The 25,092-nt window shown below is 35.1% G+C and overlaps 3 protein-coding genes across 3 annotated transcripts; 2 read left to right on the top strand and 1 right to left on the bottom strand.

Moving 5' to 3' along the window:
- On the top strand, positions 1-972 carry OR5F1 (olfactory receptor family 5 subfamily F member 1). The gene has a single exon (XM_072792055.1). The coding sequence runs from the start codon at positions 1-3 to the stop codon at positions 970-972; it is 972 nt and encodes a 323-aa protein (XP_072648156.1).
- A 12,883-nt stretch (positions 973-13,855) lies between these two features.
- LOC140613402 (olfactory receptor 10AG1-like) lies at positions 13,856-14,812 on the top strand. The gene has a single exon (XM_072791930.1). It carries the CDS (start codon positions 13,856-13,858, stop codon positions 14,810-14,812), a length of 957 nt encoding a protein of 318 aa, XP_072648031.1.
- A 5,600-nt stretch (positions 14,813-20,412) lies between these two features.
- On the bottom strand, positions 20,413-21,387 carry LOC140613401 (olfactory receptor 5T9-like). Its single transcript, XM_072791929.1, has one exon. The coding sequence runs from the start codon at positions 21,385-21,387 to the stop codon at positions 20,413-20,415; it is 975 nt and encodes a 324-aa protein (XP_072648030.1).
- Positions 21,388-25,092: the final 3,705 nt, after the last annotated feature.

Below are 25,092 nucleotides of genomic sequence, written 5' to 3'. Positions count from 1 at the left end.
ATGACCAGAAGAAACCATACTTCACTAACTGAATTCATCCTGTTGGGATTAGCAGACACAATGGAGCTACAGGTCATCCTCTTTTTGCTTTTTCTGGTGATTTACACACTTACTGTTTTGGGGAATGTTGGGAGGATCCTCTTAATCAGGACTGATTCCCAACTTCACACACCCATGTATTTCTTCCTGGCTAACTTGTCCTTTGTGGATGTTTGTTACTCCTCCACCATCACCCCAAAGATGCTGGTAGACTTATTGTCAGAGAAGAAAACCATCTCCTTTGCTGGCTGCTTCCTGCAATTGTACTTCTTCATCGCCTTGGCCACAACTGAATGCATCCTCTTTGGGTTAATGGCCTATGACCGCTATGTGGCCATATGCAACCCACTACTTTACTCCTTGATCATGTCCAGGACTGTCTGCCTCAAAATGGCAGCAGGGGCTTTTACAGCAGGATTCTTGAACTCCATGGTTAACACAAGTTATATAAGCAGCTTGCCATTCTGCAGTTCCAATGTCATTCACCACTTCTTCTGTGACAGCCCTCCACTTTTTAGACTCTCATGTTCTGACACACGCCTGAATGAAAGCATCTTTTCCACATTTGCTGGTATGAATATGGTCGGGGCTTTGTTGGTCATCCTGACCTCTTATTCCTACATTCTGTTTTCAATCTTCCATATGCATTCAGGGGAGGGGAAGCGCAAAGCATTCTCAACCTGTGGCTCTCACTTGACAGCTTTAACTCTGTTCTATGCCACCGCCATCTACACCTATCTGAGACCTAGTTCCAGCTACTCCCTGGATAAGGACAAAGTGGCTTCTGTGTTCTACACAGTGGTGATCCCCATGTTGAATCCTCTGATCTACAGCCTCAGGAATAGAGAAGTAAAGAAAGCTTTATGGAATGTAACTATCAGGACAAGGATTCCCTTCATTTCTCTGATCTCCTTAGTAAATTTTCTGAACTAGGTATTAAATGAACTTTCTAGGTTGATTGAATCTTAGATTTTTCATTAGGATATTTCTAAGTATGTTAACTCACTTGCGTGCACCCAATTAGATATAAAGTAAATCATCAATCTTATATATGGACCTAGGACTTTCATCTAATTTCTCTTTATTTTTGCTGGGTCTTTAAAAAATAGGGCTTATTTTTAATGAAATCTTGGTTAGAGAATGAAAGAGATTCAGTATTTACATTCAAAAGTAAATATATCAATGAAAAAAAGCCATGTAGAATAATTGTAATCATTGAATTATTTTTTTTCTTATGCAATTTATTCTACCATTTTGTGGTGTGTAGAGATTGTTACATATCAGATATCCTTATAATGTTTTAATTTAAAATAGATTTACAGTTTAATATGTTGAATTATCTCCTGGAAGGATGCTTAAATTGAATTTCAGGACTATATTTAATTTTACCATAAACTTATCACCTTTTTCCCTATATTCTTCTCTTCACATATTTATATATTCACTAATGAATAAATGTTAGCTTGTCCAAATATGCTATCAAGAGAAATGCCATCTCTTTAGAATGTATCAATTACAAATCTCCTATTTCATTCTTTGTTCTTCAAAATTTCCAACCTTTCTTTCTCTTTCTGTCTCTTGGATTAATATATGCCACAAAGTTACATACCCACGCATTCAGCTGCTGCAGAGTTTAATCAGTGCATAGTTACAAAAGGAGTAGATCAATGTTCAGTGGGTGTATCTGGCACATTTTTAAAATAAGCTCATGAATTTCCTGCTTGTAGATAACAATCAATTGCCAGTAAAAATCAATTTAATTCAATATTAAAGTTATGCTTTGCTAATATGGAGATAAACTTTGTACATTTACTTAGTCTCGTTTACAGAATCTACAAATACTTCTAATTTGGAGAGCTATAATTACTTAATTATATCGTCTATTTTAATTACTTAAATATGTATTTCTTATGTAAATTTTCATTAATTTTTACCCAGGAAATCATAAAAACATTTTTAAAGTATCCTAATTTCTTGTATATTGTAAAGTGCATTTATGCAAATATACTCCAAATATTGTTGATTTTTCTTTAACTCAAAATAATTTTGGGATGCCTGGGTGGCCTAAATGCTTGAGCATCTGCCTTCGGCTCAGGGTGTGATCCTGGGGTCCCGGGATTGAGTCCCACATCAGGCTCCCTGCATAGAGCCTGGTTCTCCCTCTGCCTGTGTCTCTGCCTCTCTCTCTCTGTGTCTCTCATGAATAAATAAATAAATAAATAAATAAATAAATAAATAAATAAATAAACAAACAAATATCTTTAAAAAATAAAAAATAAAAAACTCAAAATAATTTTAATCTGTAAAGCCGCTGAGGCTTCTAATTATTACACTGAGTGAACAGACAAGTTGGAAATAGTCAAAGAATCAATATTCAAGAATCAGATAGATCCAAATAAACATCCAAAAATAAAGAAATATTATTAATATTGAAATCCTGTGTTTAAGCAGAAAAATGTGTACATACAGTTTGGAATTATACATAAAAATAATTGTGGATTTTGTTTATTATGCATAAATTAATATGGACAAGATAATTTCCATCAGTCCATTAAAAATGGCAGGTATACCTTTGTAAACAATAACTAAGTAAAGATTAGGTGCTGAAATAGGTCAAGTAATAATCCTATTTAATTTAACACTGCTCAAATAAAATAAAGATACTCTGTTAACTCATAGTAAACGTTTTTCCAAAGATGAAGATAATAAGCAATACTTCATCAAGAAGATAATATCTAAGTGGTTGGGTGAATGGGAAAAAAAATAAATACGAAAAAGTTAAGGTGATGTGAGAAGATATAGTTTGTAGAAAAGGAATGTACAAAAAGCTGTATTAAAAATGTATAACTTTGGAGCACCTGGATGGCTCAGTCTGTTTTGCATATGACTCTCAAGTTCAGCTCAGGTCATATTCTCAGAGTTGTAAGATGAAGCCCTGTGTCAGACTCCACATTCAGTGGGGAGTCTGCTTGAGATTCTCTCTCTCCCTCTGACCCCCCCATCTCTAAAATAAATAAATAAATCTTTAAGAAATAAAATATACAGCTTTATTGAAATACATAGCATTATAGAAACAATCTAAAATAGGTTTATTGAAAACAGAGCAAATAGAATTTGTTGTAGCAGAACACAGAAATGTGGTCATTGTTGCTAAACTTAGGTATTATTTACTATTTTGGGTGGGAAATTGGTGTGTACTATTTTTAAGGTTCTCTTTAAATTTTGTGATTAAGATTAATCTTAATGTGAAATCATTGCATATGTCCTTGTATCATTCCCAAATATTAGAAGAATTCTTGGTATATTCCAGCTACTTAACAAAAATTATTACATCCAGATCTTCCCTAAAGAGGAAGGTAGTGAATATTGGCCATGTAATTTTGAGGTTTTGCAAACAGAAGATCAACTGGATGAAGATCTGTGTTAAAAGCCGTCATAATTGGGCTCCTAACCTTTAACCTCCTGAAGTTTTATGGTCATTTTAACCATGTGTTTTAAAATAAAATATAATTTATCAGCTAATATTGTGCTGAGAGTGTGTCAGATTCATTTATACACTGATGAGAGAAGCAGAAAGATAAAAGGAAGTTACAGACTCAGAGTCACATGAAAACAGAAAGTTTATTTAGCTTGGAAACAAAATAAGTAGCATTAAAAACATGTGAAATAAAGATTGAGGTTTGATTTTACAAATAATAACATTATCATGCCCGAGTCACCTGTCACAGAAGAGAACCTAAATGCTAGGTTTGGTGAGAGTAATCAAAAGGAAAAACACACTTAAGAAGTAAATACTAAAGATGTATCTATGGCTAATTGCAGTGGTGTATCTTTAACCTCCAGTGGTAGGGTCCAATATAGACAACAAACATGAGCTCATAAGATGGTGCCAAGCAGAGTTCAAGAAACAAATTTTATTTTTAAATGGTTGTTGCCAGCTATTTTTTTTTTTTTTTTTTGGTGCCGAAACCTGGAATCGAACCAGCTATTTTTTTCTAACATGTATGGTCTCATTCATTTGGGGAATATAAAAAAATAGTGAAAGGAAATAAAGGGGAAAGGAGAAAAAATGAGTGGGAAATATCAGAAAGGGAGACAGAACATGAGAGACTCCTAACTCTGGGAAACGAACTAGGGGTGATGGAAGGGGAGGTGGGCGGAGGGTGGGGGTTACTGGGTGACGGGCACTGAGGGGGGCACTTGACGGGATGAGCACTGGGTGTTATTCTATATGTTGGCAAATTGAACACCAATAAAATAAATTTATGAATAAAAAATGCAACATATGGCATTGCAACATATGCTATTTTCTTATTTCTTAATTTTTATTTTTCCCTTTAAAAATTGCATGTGGAGACACCTGGGTGGCTCAGCGGTTGAGTGCCTGCCTTCAGCTCATGGTGTGATCCTGGAGTCCTGGGATTGAGTCCTACCTGGGACTCCCTGCCTGCTCCTCTCTCTGCCTATGTCTCTGCCTCTGTCTCTCTGTGTCACTCATGAATAAATAAATAAAACCTTTAAAAATAAATAAATAAAAATTAAAATGCCATGTGTGTTAAATTTATCCCCTGAGGATAGGCTGATAACTTCATGTGATACCCATATGAAGTAGCTGTCTATTATTGATTGGTTCAGATGAACAGATCCTAATATTTTTGCTGTGAAAACATCCTAATTCCTGCAGTGATTCTTCAATGGTGAAAATTGACATTCCAACACAAAAAAAAGCAATGTTTTACATTTTGTCACCAAATAGACTTTAGAAAATCTGAATATCGATAATACAAATATGAAGATATATCTAGTGGTGATTACTAGATTAGCTTTCTGTCTATAGTATCAAAAATATATGTGATTATGAATGATATTAATAAGTGATTTCAATGTTTTCAATCAAAAAATAAGAAGTAAAAGAAATGTAGAGGACTTCAATAATGGGGGACCAAGGACCTCCATGATCACTATATCTTTAATAAAACAAATACTTTAAAAATGTTAAGTCATTTTTTTCAGAGCTCTGGATATCAACCAAAAGTTAGAAACAATGTGAAGAGCAATAAAACTGATGAATTTTGGTAAGAATAACAGGATTTATGGCACTGTAACTTGACCTAATATCATCACAGTTCGCATAGTTGTACAATAGTCATGAAAACTAACAGTTTGACAATAATGTTAACTGCTACGTAGACACTGGATTGTGTAGAATGAGTTTGGACTCCTAAGGATGTCCCAAACCCAAAGCAATCAATATATTCTATAAAACATAAGGATATATAGCATTTTATATGATATCATAATTAAATAAAAAGACATTAATAACATTGAAAATTCCCATGTACATGGATATTGAAAATTATCAAAGTAACGTGCTCCAAATGACAATATAAATTATAAATACTGGACAATGTGAACTCAAAAAATAAAATAAATTATAAATTTTCATATTAAAAGTGATGTAATTTATGGAAGTCATTAAAGAAGTTTAAGTGCTAATACTAGCCAAGACATAGTTAAAATATATTACAAATAATTAGCCTTAAATACTCAAGAATGTATGAACAGGAGGCTACTATATGCAAGGCAGTGTACACGAATTATAAAGAGAAAGCCAAAGAAATGGATGGGATTTTTAAGATGATCTTTTATTCCATGCATGCAGAATGTGTTGATAGACTGATTCAGCTAGGGACTTTTAAATGTTTTAAGAGGAGTTTATGTACCAGGTAAACAGCACAAGAAGGAATGAAATGAGCAGACTAAATCATGTATGCTCAGGAACCATCTGACTCATTCTCTTTGCTCTAGCTTCCTTATTCCACTTCCCTGTCATTACCCCTTTGTTACTTCTCTCAGTGAAAATGTAACTGTCATTATCACCTGTGCTCACCTTACTGGGGAAGAGACTAGGATGACACTAACACTTCAGGGTCTAGGTGACAAGAGTTTCACGAATTATTTTTTACATACAGTTAATGTTAGCATCTGATTGTGTGCCTCTCTTCACTGAGATTTGGCATGGAGAAACATTTGGCAGCTAGATTTCTAACTAAAAACTGCAGAAATACAAAATAAACTCACCAAATTGTAATAGGATATACTGCATGATTAATGGACTGTCTCATAGTACCCATAGAAGCTGCCAGAACCTGAGCACAAGATCCAGATCTGGGAAATAACTTGAAAAAAGGACTCATATCTTCTTATGTCAAGTGTTTTTTTTTTGTTTTTTGTTTGGAGTTCAATTTGGCAACATATAGCATAACACCCAGTGTTCCCCCCTCAATGCCTGTCACCCAGTCAACCCCCCCCTTCCCTTTCCACCACCCCTTGTTCGTTTCTCAGAGTTAGGAGTCTCTCATGTTCTGTCTCCCTTTCTGATATTTCCCACTCATTTTTTCTCCTTTCCCCTTTATTCCCTTCCACTATTTTTTATATGCCAAGTTTTTTTTTTTTTTTTTTTTTTTTAAATTTTTATTTATTTACTTATGATAGTCACAGAGAGAGAGAGAGAGGCAGAGACACAGGCAGAGGGAGAAGCAGGCTCCATGCATCGGGAGCCTGATATGGGATTCGATCCCGTGTCTCCAGGATCACGCCCTGGGCCAAAGGCAGGCGCCAAACCGCTGCGCCACCCAGGGATCCCTTTATATGCCAAGTTTGATAGTGTTCACACACCTGTTTAATTTTCCTCTATGTATCCTATGTCTGAGTTCTGACTTTCCTCCAATCAGTGTGGAAGGAGATGTGTCCAGCAATTTCCAAATTCAAAAAAATACATCCAGAGGCACAGAGGGTAAATGGCTTCCTCTTGGTTCTTATTCACACCATTGCAGGAAATGGTTCTGGTTGAACCATGTTTGGTATAACAACTACTATGGAGCCAATCAACGGGGGCCAGATGTGTGCAGTCAGGTGGTACATAGTGGCCATGTATGATGAGCAGGTCAGAGTGAAGAATATTCTTAGAAAATGTGTGCAGAGGGTGAGTAGAAAAAGCAAGGTATCTATGTTAATTTGCTAAGCAGAAGAATCAAAAATCCCTATGATTCTGAGGGTTTTGAGGAAGAATAATATAGGACAGGATCCCAGGTTTAGTGTGAGGTTCAAGTCTAATAATCATTCCAGGATAGGTGACTTTGACATATTTTACTGGCTGGTCCCATGGTTGCTGCGGTCATTTCTGGGCCAGCCAACCAAAGTGGGGAGGAGTGGAATTGCAGGTGATATCCTCTCAAGCAAGTGAGTAAATGTGCACACAGAGTTCTACCTTCTATTTCATTGCCAAAAATTAAGTCAGAAAAGGTGCAAAAGAGACTGGAAATACATCCTAGCTACTATGGAAATCAAAAGAAAGGAAGAAGGAAAATTGAATTTCACAGACACAGTTTCTAGCATTTTGCGTGCTACTATCATTAAAGCCAAAGAGAGCCAATAAAAGAAATGAAGTGCAAAAAATGCCATGATTTAATTTTCATTGTAAAAAATGTTATCTTTGAAATATTAAAGAGAAGATTGATGAATGTGAGATAAAAATTTTATCTTTTGAAAAGAAAGAATAATTTTTTTAAAAGTATTTCAATTAAGAAAGATTGCAAAGATATGAACTAAGGGAGTGTCTATGTCCATGAAGGATATAAGTGGAGTTAACTAATATCTAAAACATAGAGTCAGCACAATTTGATGATTGACTAGATTATGTGGGGAAAGTGATGGAGAATGATAAATATGTCATATTTTCTAATGTAGCTGATTTTTTATGTGGTAAAATTGAGAATCAAAACAAAAGAAAGCCATTGGAAACAATCTCTATGTAAATCCTGTTACCATGCCTCACAATGGATACACAACCTCAATCTTCACCTTAGCCACCATCAGATCCCACATAGATTACTGGAATCCACCCCCTTAAACTTGAATGTCTTCTGGCTTCCACTCTTGTCCATGACAGAGTATGCTGTACTCTTATCTAATCCCATTTTCAGACATTTTAGTCAGTGATAACAATGGAAGATAACACAATAAATATGATTAGTGACTTAGAAAGATTAAATGATACAAGTGTGAATTATTGAGTCCCTAAAAAGCCCCAGAATGTTCTATGTGGCTGGCTCCATACTTGGAGCTGAATGTTAACCAGTAAACAACACAAATGCCCTGGAATAAAGGAGCCAATGACAAGAAGAGAAGGTCAAATTATGGAATAAAAATTAAAACATAATATCATAAGGGTCAAATTAGTTGTATAGGAGGGCTATGAGAGCATTATAGTAGAAATATTTAACTTTGCCTGCAGGAATAAATGGGTCACTTTAATAGAAGAACAGATGTTTGACAGTCAAAACAATCTATAGAGTACAGAGTTTTCTGAGCCTCATGTAGTCCATAGCACAACACGTTATATACTTAGACACTCGTTGAATGATTCAATAGAGAAAAGCTGCATGTAGTAACTTAATTATTTTGATAACTTACCAAAGGTTTATAGCAACAATATTCAGTCTACCTTTCCCTCCTAATATTTTTAAAACCCTCATCATATCATTTTCCCATCTTCAACTTCATGATTATAGAAAATTTGAAATTCAATGTACTGAATCTTCCTGTCCAAATTCATTTTTTTCTCATGTAAGTATATGTAAATAAAAAATCCCACCTATGGCACAGAGGACCTTCACATATAAACAATCCAGATGATGCATGGACTCAAGATAATCGCAAAATTGCATTATTTGAGTTTAAGAAATGGTGTTTTAATAATTCTAAATTTAGTATCCTCAGATTTCATGCATAAATATAGACCAACTTTTTTTTTTTTTTTTTTTTTTTTTTTTTTTTTTTTTTTAATATAGACCAACTTTAAGAGTAGTAGGGGAATTGCTCTATTCTCCAAAGAAGGAGAGGATGGCAAGAAAGGTAAAGAGGAGTAGCCAGGAGGCTACTGATCCTCAGACCATACTCCATAGGGAGGGAATCTTCAAGGTAGCACTGATCCAACTGGAGACAGCCTTGGTTACTCTCTAAATTACCACCTGATAAACAGATTATTGAGCTTAAAAATGCAACATGTCATGGAGAGAAGATGCCCCTGCAATGAATAAGGGGCTATTTTCTACCAAACCTCCACTACTCAATTTAAGTAAAGAATGAGTTTCATAGAAAAATAAGAATGGCTGGAATTTGTTCCTTGAGTAATAGAAAACCAAAATTTACATGACATAAGATCATAGTCTTTATTAAAGAGTGACACGGTGATTTCTCCACAGTATAAAGAGGTAAGCAGTAATTATTTTACCCTGCTTATTTTATTTCACATATTTTTCAATTCAAGAATCAAAAGCCATAAAGGAAATACTTTCTTCCAATTAGATTCTTTTATGAGATAAATCTTCTGAACTTGAAATATACAAACTATAACTACAGGTATCAATCTTTCATTTTTATAAAAGTAAATGATACATAAAATGGACATGGAATCTTTTTGTGATTGTGAAATGTTTTATATTTCTTAGTTGTATTCATATTACTAAAAATATTAAATTCAAAATTGTATTTCCTATTCAATATTCTATGGACCCTATTAAGGTTATTTTTTTAGTATAATTGACATACAAACACACAATATTACATTAGTTTTAAGTGTACAACATAGTGATTCAACAACTCTGTAAATTATCCTATACTCACAAGTGCAACTACCATCCATCACCATAAAATTCTATGAAGCCCACTGTATTTTTATTAAGAAAATTGACCCTTTGATTACATGGGTGAGTTTGAAGTCAGGTCACATCCGAGCTTCCTGATATTGGGCAAATTGTTTAATCTCTGTATGCCTCTGGCTTTTTATGCAAAATGTGAATAATAATAGTACCTACTTCATTCAGAATGCAATAAACAAGATAACACAGGGAACGTCATTAACAGACCGGTTAGCACATAATAATTGTTCAAAACCTAACAATAAAAAAGTAGTTTCAAATAATCAGGCCTCTCAACTGTCCATAGCTATGCTTGTTCCTGCTAAAATAGAAATATTGGTAAAGGAAGAACTCAAGTTCTCATGCTAAAACTGCACAATGTCTTTAACTGTTAATAAAGAAAATAGATCAATTTCAGAAAAGAAAATAGTTGAAGAAAGTTCTCTCAGGATGTTTTCATTATTAAATAGGATTTGAATTAAACTTTCTTTTTTTAAATTAAACTTTCTAATTTAATTTTGCTTATATACCTTTAACAAAGCCTACTTGTCTAATTTACTCAAAGTACAGGACACTGGCACAGATGAGAGAAAAAAATTGAAAATAAAATCCCAGTTAGAGTGGTTTTTCCCCAGATATTGCTGCTGGCTAGTATCTTTCCAGCATAGAAGAGTCTATTGATTTTTTTAAAAGATTTTATTTATTTATTCGAGAGAGAGAGAGAGAGAGAGAGAGAGGCAGACACACAGGCAGAGGGAGAAGCAGGCTCCATGCAGGGAGCCCGACGTGGGACTCCATCCCAGGTCTCCAAGATCACACCCTGGGCTGAAGGCAGCGCTAAACCACTGAGCCACCCGAGCTGCCCAAGTCTATTGATTTTAATCTGTTTTCCTGCCAAAACATGACCTGTACATTCTCTCTTCTCCTAGGTTAAGAAAAGTCTTCTCCAGGGAAGAGTTTAAGATGAGAAAATTTCAAAAGAAAAAATATATGTAAGTTAAAATCATAATGATATATCAATAAGTATGATAATTATCTAATAGTGTCTACTAGAACTACAACTTATTTTAAGTAAAGTGATTAATGCAAACTATGCTGCTTAGTCTGCAAAACAACTCCTTGAGTTACATGTTATCATTACAGCATCAAAAAAGGAAAATTGAGCTCTGATCATTTGAATAAGGACAGTTTTCCAGAACATATCTAATTTCTGTTGTAAGTTACTCAATATGAACTTCTTTGGTCAGTGAATTTGAATCTAGTTGAATGCAGCGTGATTGCTGAGATAGATGGGAAATATTCATTTGTGCCACTACCCAGGGGGAATTATTTAAAAGATCATTCATCCCTGTAAGCATTTGACTAGCTATTGGAATATGAAACTGAAGGAGCACATGAGGGCAATTTATTCCTGGAATATGCTTTATTACTTTCTCTTAAAAGTAAACATCACAAAATTATTTCTTTCTTTTTAAGATTCATTTATTCATGAGAGACACACAGAGACATAGGCAGAGGGAGAAACAGGCTCCATGCAGGAAAGCCCGATGTGGTACTTGATCCCAGGTCTCCAGGATAAGGCCCTGGGCTGAAGCCAGCGCTAAACCACTGAGCCACCCCGGCTGTCCCTACAAAATGATTTCTGTGATACCTTAAAATCTGATGAAGTCCCAGATTAGACATCATGACCTTAATAAATTGTCTGGCGCTCCCTTATTATCCTTAGTCTACTTTGTATTGAATGCACTAAATTTGTCCATTAAAACCACACGTATACTACAAAATGTATGTTGATTGATTGCCTGGTACATTCATCAAACATGTCTGGGTCATTGAAAATTTAATTCTTCTATTGCAGTTGTTTTTCATTAACGTACAACTTCTGAAGAAAAAGAAATATATAAGAAAGGTGGTATAAAATCTTGAAAGTTTTGAGAAGGTATAAGATGGAGAAATAATTACCAAAGTGTGAAAAGAGGAGAAAACAGAGAAAGAGATCAACAAAACAAAGGTAGAGATGATGGCAAAAGGGGATTTGGGGAGCGTGCACTTGGTCTCAGTTTATAGAACATATTATTTGAACCTGAAACATCCAGGTCTTGATCCCTTTTCTTGACTTATGTTAGCCAGGAGAGGGCTTTTATCTTCAGAGTATTCTGAAAGTTTCTGAAAATTTTCTGAAAAATTAAAGTCAGAATGGAGGATTCTCTGAATGAAGGAGGGAAATATTTAGGATTGGTCAGAAGTAAACATAAAATATAAATTATACATTGTTTCAGTCATGTGGGATCTGTCAGAGGTGAGAAGAACCAGGTCTCAAAAGAAGAAAAGTGGGGATTGTATTTTGGAAGAAGGAAGGAGAATTTGGAGACTGGGAAATTGAGGAAGAGACTTCAAAAGTCATGGCAATATGGGTTTTGGAGTATGTAACAATCTTAAAAAGGTCACAGGTTAGTAATAATGAAGTCTAGATGGACATCACAAAAAGGGTTGTGGTGTCTAGAGTGTAGTGCCATGGCAGAGACCTAACTTAGGTGGTCTAAAAATGCTTATTTATGGAAGGAGCTAGGTAGACTCTGTCTACACTGCATTTAGTGCTGTACTCCCTGGTGGTTAGTCAGCTGTAGATGTTTAGAATACAGGTGGCCCTTGAACAATAAGGATTTGAACCACACAGGTCCACTATACATAGATTTTTACAGTACACACTGTAAAAGTGATTTCTCTTCCTTATGATTTTCTTAGTAACATTTTTTCCTTTCTTACTTTATTGTGTGAATACAGGATATAATACATAATATATACAAAACATGAGTTGTTTATATTAGTAATTAAGTTTTGAGAGAGCCAAAGTTATATGCAGATTTTTTCTTTTTACTTCAATTCAATTAGCCAACATATAGTACATCATTAGTCTCAGATGTTGAGTTCAATAATTCATCAGTTAGTTGCCTGTAACACCCAGTGCTCATCACATCACATACCCTCCCTAAAAGAAGATTTTGGGCTGCCCAGAGTAAGGTTGGTGCAGTGTTCGAGGGTCAACTGGATATATTATAGTCATAATACACAGTATTTATCCAAAATAAACTATAATATATACTACAAAATATATGTTCATAATATATATTTAAATTAATCATGTATTGTATATTAATAATATATACTACATATATTTAGAAACTCATACTTAGAGGAAGAAGAAAAGGTATGCAAAAACAGATCTCACATTATGTTTGGCATCAAGTGTATGAACACTAAGATCAAATTCTCTTGCACATTTTATTTTCCCTTTTCCTAGTTTAAATATCTCATAAAAGAACCAAACTTATTTAATTATTCCTGAATCATAATATTTGAAAGATAAGCAGAGTTACTATGATTTTGGGGGCCATGGTAGGGTTAAGGACTTATTATAATAAAATTGTATATAATTTATTTTACATTTTAAATATATGACTTGCTATGATGCATTATTTCTAATATAACTTTGTATGATATATTAAATGAAATAGTTTTCTATGATGGAAGCTAGGTAATATTCTCTGTTTTTCCAAAGAGTCTCAGTCTCTTTCCCAGATACTGTAGCCAGGGTTGGCCTGAACTGGGGCTGGCTATGCAGTCTTACTGACCACCTTGTCCTGTGGTTATCTGAGATGCAGTTCACATGGGAAACATCAAACCAAACAAGAAAGAATAATATAAATGGATTGTAAATTAAAAGATGCTAGGCAGAAACAATACAAACAAAATACAGTAGATTCCAGAGTGATGAGGAAGGAGGCACATTTCTCATTAAAGAACGTCCTGTGTTAACTAGCAAAGTTCTTATCCTGAGAATAGGGTACCTGACACGTTTTGCTTTTATTTTATTGTTGTCTGTTTCAGTGTGTTATTCATTTATATATCTATTAGTATTTGCAGGGAGATTAGAGTTTAAGATTGCTTTCTGTTTTTATATACTGCAATTTTTATTACCAACAATACAAAACAAAATAAAAGCTGAATATCTATTGTTTGTCAGTGGATTTTAAACCATCTGTTTAATTTGCCCTGTTCTGCAACTGAGCCTAGCAACAAGTGAATTCTAAGCCTTGAAATCATTTTGCTTGTAGATGGAATCCACAGGACAAAATCCTCTGCAGGCGAATCACACTACATTAATGGATTTCATCCTGGTTGGTTTTTCTGATGTTCCTAACCTCCGAGGACTACTTTTTGGGGTGTTTCTGATAATCTATGTGATTATTCTGATGGGTAATAGCCTCATTATCATAATAACCAAGGTCAATCCCTCCCTCCAGACTCCTATGTATTTTTTCCTTGGGAACCTTTCTTCCTTGGAAATATGTTATGTGTCGGTCACTGTCCCCAGATTATTAACAGATCTTTGTAGACAAAATAGAAATATTTCTTTTCTGGCCTGTGCTACTCAAATGTATTTCTTTCTGATCTTTGGAGCCAGTGAGTGCTTCATTCTGACTGCAATGGCTTATGACAGGTATGTTGCCATTTGTAACCCCTTACTCTATCCTCTCATCATGAACAACAGGCTGTGCATCCAATTGGCAACTGGCTGTTGGATCACTGGAATTCCAGTACACATAGGGTTCACCTACCTCATCTTCTCTCTACACTTTTGTGGGTCCAATAAGTTGAATCACTTTTTCTGTGACATACCTCCAGTACTTAAGCTTGCCTGTGGGGATACGTTCATGATTGAAATGTTGGTTTATGAGGTTGCTGTTCTAGTTGTCACTATTCCTTTTTTGTTGATTCTTGCATCTTATGTGAAAATAATCTCAACCATCCTGAAATTGCCATCAGCAGCTGGGCGAGCCAAGGCCTTCTCCACTTGTTCTTCACATCTCATGGTTGTGGCTTTATTCTTTGGATCAGGCATCATTACATACTTAAGACCAAAGTCCAGTCATTCAACAGGAATGGACAAGTTTCTTTCTCTTTTTTATACCATTGTGACACCAATGTTTAACCCCATAATATATTGTCTAAGAAACAAAGAAGTTATGGTGGCATTCAAAAAATCCCTACCAAAATGGATTGTACTATGACTCAGAAACATAACTCTATAAAATTTGTTACTTATTTATCAAGTCCTCATATACTCATGCTGGTTCTTCTCCAGTTTTGCAATGACTCTTACTTATTTTATGTAAATGATGTCATATTTTTATCTAACATAAAATAAATCTGGAGGTTATTTTTAAATAGTAAATTAATTTCAAACTTAATCCAAAGTATTGAAATACTTAAAATAACACATTTCTATTAAAGGTTCTATTATTAAAGGTTGCTGTTGTTGTTACTTGTTTAAGATTCCAGAATATGGCCAATGTTTTCTTTTACACAAAGAGGTTATTCATTTTTATCTCTCCAGTCCCAACACACTGCATAAAAAAATAACAGACATCTAATTAACTATGTTATATTAAAAGCATGACTAATAGCAAAAGTTGAACTACTGATGTCTTATCTGCTTATGATCAACAATTTCATTATAATCAGGTGGGGTCATGTAAAGAAAAGAAAAATTTGAATCCATCAGCAATGAGTACAGTTAACATGTTACAGAGTTGACATCCTATCTGTTTTTATTGGTGATTCATCAGCTAATTCCCTAAAGCTGAATTCACATATGAAAAGGGGTGCCACATTATCTCAGTTCCAGAATCCAGTCTTAGTATAAAATACTAGCTCATCCCCTTTACTTTCATTGTGTTAATTAGAAGACTTGATGATAATTTAAGTAGATATACTGTAAATATATATAGAGGATAAAAGCATGTGTGTGTGAGGGGGGTGAAGATAAAGGTACTTGAGTAATTGAAACACATTTTTTATAAAACTATTAAAATGTTAATTCTGGGTTGTGTAAGTTACTTTTTTTTACCTCTTTCTCCCTTCCTGAAGAAGAAACCAGCAATTTCCCTTCTTTCTTTTTTTTAAAGATTTTTATTTACTTATTTTAGAGTGAGAGAGAGGGAAGGAGAATATTCAAGCTGATTCTTCCCTGAGTGCAGAGCCTAGTACAAGGCTCGATCCCACAACTCTGAGATCAGGACCTGAGCCAAAAATCAAGAGTCTACTGCTTAACCTACTGGGCCACCATCCAAGAGCCCTATCTCTTTTTTTTTTAATCTTTTTTTAAAAGAAATTTTATAGTGTTTTAATGACAAAGAGCTGTGTTGAAAGATAGGAAAGGGTAATTTTGAACATTAAAGAAAAAAATTTATAAAACTCATATTAGTCAACATTGTTCTTCCTGTAACCATTTCCTCCACACAATCCTGAATTCTGTAAACCTCTGTGCACCACCCGTTCCAGGACCTTGGGTACTCCTACCAGGCTTCCTATAATGTTCCTTTCCAAATACAGAGTACCTTTACTTCCCTCCACATTCTGCATCACCCAGCTGTATTTACCATCAGAGTCCTTTAAAAGGAGAGAGTGCACATAACACAACTTCTCTACAATTTTTCTTGGCATAAAACCTCAACTTATAGAAGAAAAATGAACAACATATATTAAGAAACAATTATCAAGGTAATAATAATAATATTCAATTTTAACAAAATATAGCTTTGTATATAAGAGATAGACATATCATAAGAAAACAGATCTTAGAGATGTTAATGTGAAAGCACGGCCAAAACAAATATCACGGGACCAGTCATTTTAGTTTTTAGCAACGTCACCTCTAGAACTGCCCCTCCTCCGATAAGATCAGACTTGTCTATTATGTTTGGAATATTAAAATTCTGAAAGACGTCTGCAGCAGCAGAACAAAGGGTGAGTATCAGTGTATACAGTGTTGGTATTCTAAACTATGCTATCAGTCTATACATGAATATCAAAATTTTATTTCCCTCTAAAATGTATGCCCCTAGAATGTTGTATTAGACACTACATATGGGAAATCCAGTCTAAAAAGGATGAAAGGGGATCCCTGGGTGGCTCAGTGGTTTGGCGCCTGTCTTTGGCCTGGGCGTGATCCTGGGGTCCCGGGATCGAGTCCCATGTTGGGCTCCTGGCGTGGAGCCTGCTTCTCCCTCCTCTTGTGTCTCTTCCTCTCTCTCTCTCTCTGTCTATCATGAATAAATAAATAAATCTTTAAAAAATAAAAATAAAAAGGATGAAAGAAATAGGAATATCATAGAAAGGCTATTGAAAGTGACAAAACTCTTGTGTGTCTGGAGAATTGTCCCAGTCATGTGAATCCCAGGAGAAGGGTGGACTTTCTAGGTTCAGCCTGACTTCTTGGATGAGGAGGGCAGCCATGCCAGAGGCAAGTCCCATGTGAAGATGAGAACTTGAGCTGCAAAATACTACCAAGTTTTTGGAGACATAGAACATTAACTTATAGGCATTTTTATCTCTGTTGACTCCCACAGAGGAAAGAGTACTAATATACAACATTTGACCTGAGGGAGGCTTTTAAAATTTTCTGCATTTATATCAATTGAATTTTGTGTCAACCCCGCACTGAGCAAGCCTATTGGCACTCTTTTCCCAACAGCCTTTGTTCACTTCACGTCTCTGTATCACATTTTGGTAACTCTTACAGTATTTCAAGCCTTTTGTTATTATTAGACATGTTATGTTACTCAGTGATCAGTGATCCTTGATGTTACATTTGTAATTTGGGAGGATGCCATGAACTGTTTGCATATAAGACAATGAACTCCATTAATAAATATTGTGTGTGCTCTTACTGCTCCACTGACCAGCTTTTCCTGTCTCTCTTTCTCTCTTTGGGCCTCCTTAACCCTTGAGACACAGCAATATTTAAATTAGGCCAATAAATAATCCTATAATGGCCTTTAAACGTTCAAGTGAAAGGGAGAGTCACACACGTCTCACTTTAAATAAAAAGCTAGAAATGATTCAGCTCAGTGAAGAAGGCATGCTCAATGCCAAAATAGGGTGTAGGCCTCTTTCACCAAACAGCCAAGTTTTAAATGCAAAAGAAGAAAAAATCTTTTTTTTTTTTTTTTTTTACTTTTTTAGAAAAATTCTTGAAGGAAATTAAAAGTGCTTCTCCAGTGAACATATAAATGATAAGAAAGTGGAACAGCCTTCTTGTCAACATGGTCAATATGGAGAAAGTCTTAGTTGTGTGGATAGGAGATCAAACTAGCCACAGCATTCCTGTAATCCAAAGCCTAATCCAGAGCAATGGACAACTCCCTTCAATTCCATAAAGGCTGAGAGAGGTGAAGATGCAGAAGAAAACTCTGAAGCCAGTAGAAGTCAGGAGGTTTAAGAAAGAAAATGTCTCCATAACATCAAAGTGCAAGATGGAGCAGCAAGTGCTGATAGGGAAGTTGCAGCAAGTTATCCACAAGATCTAGCTAAGATATTAATGAAGGTGGCCTCACTAAACAACAGATTTTCACTATAGATGAAACAGCCTTCTACCAAAGAGCATCACGTGCTACAGGGATATCTTTCATGAAAGGAAGAGTCGATCAATGCAATAAACGTTACTGTTGTCCTATTTTAAGAAATTGCCACAGCTGCCCCCATCTTCATCAGCCACCACCCTGATCTGTCAGCAGCCATCAACACTGTGACAAGACCCCCCCACCCCCAGCAAAAGGATTATAACTTGTTGGAAGTTGAGATGATAGCGTTTTTTTTTTTTTGTTTTGTTTTTTTGTTTTTTGTTTTTTGTTTTTAGCAATATAGTGTTTTTAACTTGAAGTATGAACATTTTTAAAAAACATAATGTTTTGGCACACTTAAGCTACAGTATAGTGTAAACATAACTTTTATATGCACTGGAAACCTCCCCCAAAATTCATTTGACTTGCTTAATTGTGATATTTACTTCATTACGGTGGTCTGGAACTAAACCTGCAAAGTCTCTGTTGTATGCCTATAATTAACTTTGAAGGAGATCTATCCTTGCAATGCAAATAAGGCCTGTTGAAAGCAGGGCTTAGGGGAGCTTGGGTGGCTCAGTCAGTAAAGTGTCTGCCTTTGGCTCAGTTCATGATCTTGGGATTCTGGGATGGAGCCCTGCATTGGGCTCCCTGCTCAACGGGGAGCCTGTTTCTCCCTCTTCCTCTGCTGTTCCCCCTGCTTTTGCTCTCTGGCTCTCTCTCTGTCAAATAAATAAATAGATGATTAATTACTTTTAAAAAGAGAAAGCAGGGCTCAATGTGTGTATGATAAAGACTCTCTTCTGTACTTGCTTCTTAGACATGGGCAATGAGGAGCTTTGCCATCTGCAAGGGCATCACAGGGTGGAGAGAAAACAGAGCCAAAGCTGAGTTTGTACCAAGCTTGTAGAGAACCCGTAAAAATAGATTGGGGCTTAGTTGTGTCAACCTAATTCTGCCAGCTGGTTGTAATTTACCCCGAATCGTGCTTGTCTTTTGTCATTCTTGAATTTAAGTATAATTTTGATTAATGCTAATGCCTGGTCTCTGTGTTCTATGAGGAAGTAAAAGTGGATTTAATGTCCATGTCCTGCATAAAATAATCATAAGGGAAGAAATGCATCCTTAAAAACACATGGTAAGAACACCAGGGACTTGAACACACTATCTGTGGTCCCAGAATCACAGGCTGGGATTAGACTGCTGCCAATGCATAGATTAAAGGTTAGAAGAGAGTGTTCAATCTGAAGTCAGATACAAATGACTCCTTGAAAAGTGAATTGGGATTATGTGAGTTGTGATTTTGCTATGAATGAGGTGGTATTTGCTCAAGATAGTCAGATATGAGTATAATGTTCATTTATAATTGCAACTGTGGGAGCCTATACAATTTGAGTTACATGGAGATGAAAGATAGTACTACAATTTAATCTGAAGAGTGAATGCATATGTGACTCCATGAGTATGTATGTGTAAATAAACCCAATATTTGTATGATGAAGTCTTCTCCCCTACTACTTCAGAATATAGCTCTATATGGAGATTGGATCTTTGAGGAATAATTAGCTCAAAATGATGTTGTGTCCAATATGACAGTTAGCCTTATAAAAAGTGCTAACCTTAAAAATAAAAACAGCTAATTATCTTAGTGGCAAAATGAGTTTATTCAAGTAGCAGAGAATTACATTTGGGCCATGCAAGCTATGGGAAAAACATTGGCAAGTTCAAACAACAAAGAAGAGGAGTTTCTCTTTTGTAGAGGAAGGGGAGACTTGGGAAAGGCTATTATAAACAAAAAGTCTATTGGAGTAAACAGAGTTCAAAGTATAGTGGTTTTGCATTGGCTGGGTTGTGACTGTCTCTCATTGGCTGGGCTGTTGCCAGGGGAGGAGGAAACCTTCCTTCCTCTTGCTGGAATTGGTAAAATAAGAATTCTTCTTCTATTAGGAATATAAGATACATCTCTTCCTGTTGGTTCTCTTACTGACACGTGGTAGGTGTAAGTGCTCCTTCTGCTGGCCTCCTGACTCCTTTTTAAATTGGTTTCTCTTTATTCAGTTTCAGAAACAAATGGATGACACAGTTTCTGCTTGTGTGAAAACCACACTAGCAGTGAGTTGACTATGATCTTTATTTAAACATGTCCAAGAAGAATAGAAAGACACTAATAAATGAAAACAAAACACTTTAATCATAGCTTTTTGATATGAAGACAATTACAGCAGTCTTAATTTCTTTCAATTGGATGTTTAGTGTGAAAAGTATACTTAATTGGCAAACCAGTTTTTACCAAATACCCTTTTCACTGCATCTTTCACATCTTTGTTCCTCAAACTATAGATGATAGGATTCAGCATGGGAATCACAATTGTGTAAAATACTGACACTATCATATCATGATCCAAAGCATAGCTGGAATTGGGTCTCACATACATGAAGAGAACCGTACCATGAAAAATTGACACTCCAGTTAAGTGAGAGCCACATGTAGAAAAGACTTTCCGCCTCCCTTCAGCAGAATGCACCCTCATAATGGCCACCAGAATGAAACCATAAGAGACCAGGACTATCAGAATAGTGGATATCTCAATAGATCCCGCAAAGTAGAAGACTAGCAGCTGGTTTGTGTGGGTGTCAGAACAAGAAATGGCAAGGAGAGGAGGGATGTCACAAAAGACATGTCTAATTTCATTGGATGCACAAAAGGATAGAGTAAAAGTAGCCACAGTGTGTAAAGTAGCATGCAGGAATCCACATACATAGCAGGAAATTATGAGTGGCACATAGACTCTGGGTGACATTCGAACTGAATACAGGAGAGGGTTGTAGATCGCTTCGTAGCGATCATATGCCATTGCAGCTAAAATAAAGCATTCTGTGGTCCCAAAAGAAATAAAGAGAAACATCTGTGCTGCACATCCAAGGAATGAAATGGTTTTATCCTCTGCTAGGAAATTGACTAACATTTTTGGAGTGACAGCTGAAGAATAACAGGCATCCAGGAATGATAACACGCTCAGAAAATAATACATGGGGTTGTGGAGCCGAGAATCCCCAAGGACCAATAAAACCATTCCCAAATTTCCTATCATTGTAAAAAGGTAGATTGCTAGAAATAGTAAAAATAGGAAAACTTGCAGTTTAAAATCACCTGTGAAGCCCGTCAATATAAACGTGGTGACTTCAGTCACATTTTCCATCTGAACCCTGCACAAATCTGAATCTGACAGCACTGCTGACATTTCAGTCTCTACTCATAGATTCTAAAGACAATATATTTTTTTTGAAAATATAATCTACTCAGTCATATCCTCATGTTTGTCTCTTAGAAGGATGTATGGATACCTTTGGCACTGAAGGAATAAGCAGCAATGAAGAAACGGAGTCCTCATGGATGCATTACCCTGAACAAACAGATTAAACAAGTTACTTCATTTCATTGTTGGCTAAATTTACCATGGGAAAAACAATGGCACTTCATGTGGTTCAATTTCCAGTTTTCCCATGTCTCTCCATAGTTTATTTTACTTTTATTGTTTTTCAAATTTTAACTTGGTACCAAGTCAAGATCTTTCTCTACACATATGGTCGTTATCCTCACAGAGCTCTTGGGTGTATTTTGAAATACATTTCTGTGAAAAATGATTCATGGCCATTCCTTTACTGGGTTATGGTTGCATATAGAATTTCTATATTTACTATGAAATAAATATCACCTGATAATAGATAATAAAATTGTACCAGTGAATTCTAAAACAATAAAATCATTATATAAGCACACCATAGTGTTTTATTACTGCTCTATTTTTCTAGGCTGTCAGACTGTTTCCTACCCAGTGGAGCATGAAGAAACATAAGCACATAACAAATGAACAAAATGTTGCAGAGTCACCAGTAAATGGATTAAAAGCCTCCATCCCTGAAACAATTAAATATTGCATCTACCATATTTAGATGGCAGATTTTGGCATGGCGACTCTTGTTTTTCCTCTGCGTGTCATAGACCAAAATTTATAAAGGAGTAGAAAATCTATAGTGTATAGGACTGGTGAATTCAGTGAGCTACAATTGACTTATAACTTAAATGAAGCACACCATGTTTGTTATACTGAGATACCCACACATCAAGGAGAGAATGGGAAAATCAGCTTAGAACTATTATTAGAAGGAAAAAAAAAATCCACCTTTATTTTCCCCCCAAAAATTCCTCCCAGATTCATATGAAAATCTTTCTTAATACATAGAATAAATAGCTTTTTGAATATGAGGGTTTCAAAGCAAAAAAAAAAAATGTTCATTTGATCCTTAGAGAATTATAGAGCAAAAAAAAAAATGTAATGAAGCTAAATATTGACTTCTCTGTTAATTCAGGCAACTTATACATTACTCATGAGAACACACACACTCAAATGTTTTCTTAAAAAATAACTTAGTTTGAATGGTTATGTGATAAAATAACTTATAAAACCATCAATTAGCAACATTAAAATGTATGATTGTATTGCTTGACCATCAAAAAATACATTATGTTTCAAAATTTTTTGTTGTTTTCTCTTTCTCTCTCTCTTTCAAGAATCCATGTATTGTGTACATAAATATTTACTAAAGAGAATCAGATACAAAATAGGAATTAAGTAGGTAGAAAGAAACAGAGTGAAAAGAAATTAAAATATGAAAGCAAATTTTGAAAATGGACTAATAGATGGTCTACTAGAGGATTCCATTAAGAAATACATGTTGACTGACATACATATGGGAAATTCCAGTTTCAATACAGTTCTAACCTTTACTTAACTGATGTGTCTGAAGTAGCACACCTGTGGAAGACAAAGAACATTATACTAAGACTCTAAAATCCTGGATTAAAATCTCAGAATTAGCACCTAATATGACCCGGGAATAGAATTCTATGCTTCTAACAAAAGATTAAGATTGACCAAAATTTTTGTGCATCTCTTGTTCATCTACATGAACATCATGTGATTGCAGAGTGCTTATATATGAGATGCACTAAAATATGTTTTAGTAAAGTATTTGTTATACGTGAGGGGCACATACACATGAAATATGACTTCCAAATTTTATTTAATTACAACAAAATAAATATGGAGTTAGAAGATCAATTTTTCATCAAAGCATTGAATAATGAAAGAATCCCAAGTGGTTATTCTTTTATTGTGTATATATCTCTTAGATGACACTTACATATTAAAATACCAATCTCATGAGACTAAACCTAATGAATCCTAATATCCTGTGGTATCAGACATCTTAAAAATGTAGCTCTGTCACTGCATACTGATTTTGGACATGTCAGTAAAATAATAGTATGTTTACTCAAATCCCCCCCATAGTTTTGTCCATAATAATTTCCCATAACTCTTGATATCTGATCATTTGTGTAGGGCAAGAAGGTAGTTTATGAATAAAGGTACATTTTGTTCCAAATTATGACAGAAAATATGAGGTTCATTTACTTTATCCAAGATGGTTCTTCAAACAGGCATTTCTGTCAACTAACATTTAAAGACATTAGAACTGATTATTTTTACATCTAGCTGATTTTCAAAGACAGAAGCTTGAAAGGCAAAATACAGATCCCAAACTAAAATCAAGAGTTCCTCAACTCTAATACAGTCAGAAATAGACCACATGGACGCCATGAGAACTGTACTACAAACACTAAGCTTGAGAAGAAAGCAAGATCTGATGACAATTGCCATAAATTATGAAGAGGCTACAAGATGTTAGGAATTTTGTGTGCTTCATTGTGTGCAACCTACAAACTAAATAATTCAGATCCCTTTATTGATGATAACACAGAGGACCAGCTGGAGCTGTAAATTAACCCAACTCACATAGTAAATTACTAACAGAGGCAAGATTAAATTCCAGGTTTCTCTGTCACACATATTAAGCTACTTCCACATGTCCATATTGAAGACCCGCTGTGACATGCGCTAATTCTGGAAGTGCTATCCCCTCGAATCAATACAAAATAACATCTGCATATATTTGAATTTCTTTAAAAAGCCATCGGGCTTAAGTACACTTAAGACACACAAAATAAAAACCTGCAGTAGCTTGTAGATTAGCTAACTAGCAAAATAATTTTAAGTTGATCTATGATCCCAAAATGGCATATACCTAATGCCTGTTTTATAACTGATTTTTCCACCTAATGCTTTTCCTAAATTTTAAATATAGCCATTTATTACTACTATCCTCATTCTCACTGTTACCGCCCATCGAAGAAATTAAAGCAATTTTCTAATTTATAGCTCTATTGATCTAAATATAATGGGAACTTTCCAATTTCTCCTACTATATTCCCTGGAATACCTTCATTCAATTTTTAATTCAACAGTAAGTGGACTAGAAATTTCTATCTTAGATTTAAATTTAAAATGTAGAATCTAGTTTGAAGTTTACGTTCATAGCTTCTAAAATAGTTTGTAAGGTATGAAAAACCTTTCCTCTTACCTGTGGAAATAAACTGCTCACTCAGTTAAGGTACACTACAAATATTAAGCATTTGGACTCGTGTGCCAGGTTCTCAAGCTCTTCTTGAAGTCCACAATGATGCCCCAAGGACAAAAAGCATTAATTCTCTTCTGGGACAGAAAAATAACAAGATGACTTAATTTTTTTTTTTTGCATAATGAACAAGTGACTAGTTCTGGAGTAATTATCTACATGAGAAAAATGACTATGTGATGCACTTTGGCCTCATACAACCTGATTCTCAGTGGGAAAAATATATGCGTAGGGCTGGGAAAGAAATCTAATGCTACACAACATAATCCTGGCTCTGATATAAATAGCTACATGCCATTGGGTTGATGACTTAAGTTCTCGGAAAATGTAGTTTCTCCTTCATGGGAAAAATATTTGTTTCCTTCTTTCAAAATTCTGTAATCATGTACATAATGAAATAATTTGAAAGC

This window comes from Canis lupus, chromosome 21 (assembly GCF_048164855.1).
Source record: "Canis lupus baileyi chromosome 21, mCanLup2.hap1, whole genome shotgun sequence".
NCBI classification, from domain to species: Eukaryota; Metazoa; Chordata; class Mammalia; order Carnivora; family Canidae; genus Canis; species Canis lupus.
The sequence above is the reverse complement of the archived record's forward strand: the minus strand, read 5'-3'. Positions and strand labels throughout refer to the sequence as shown.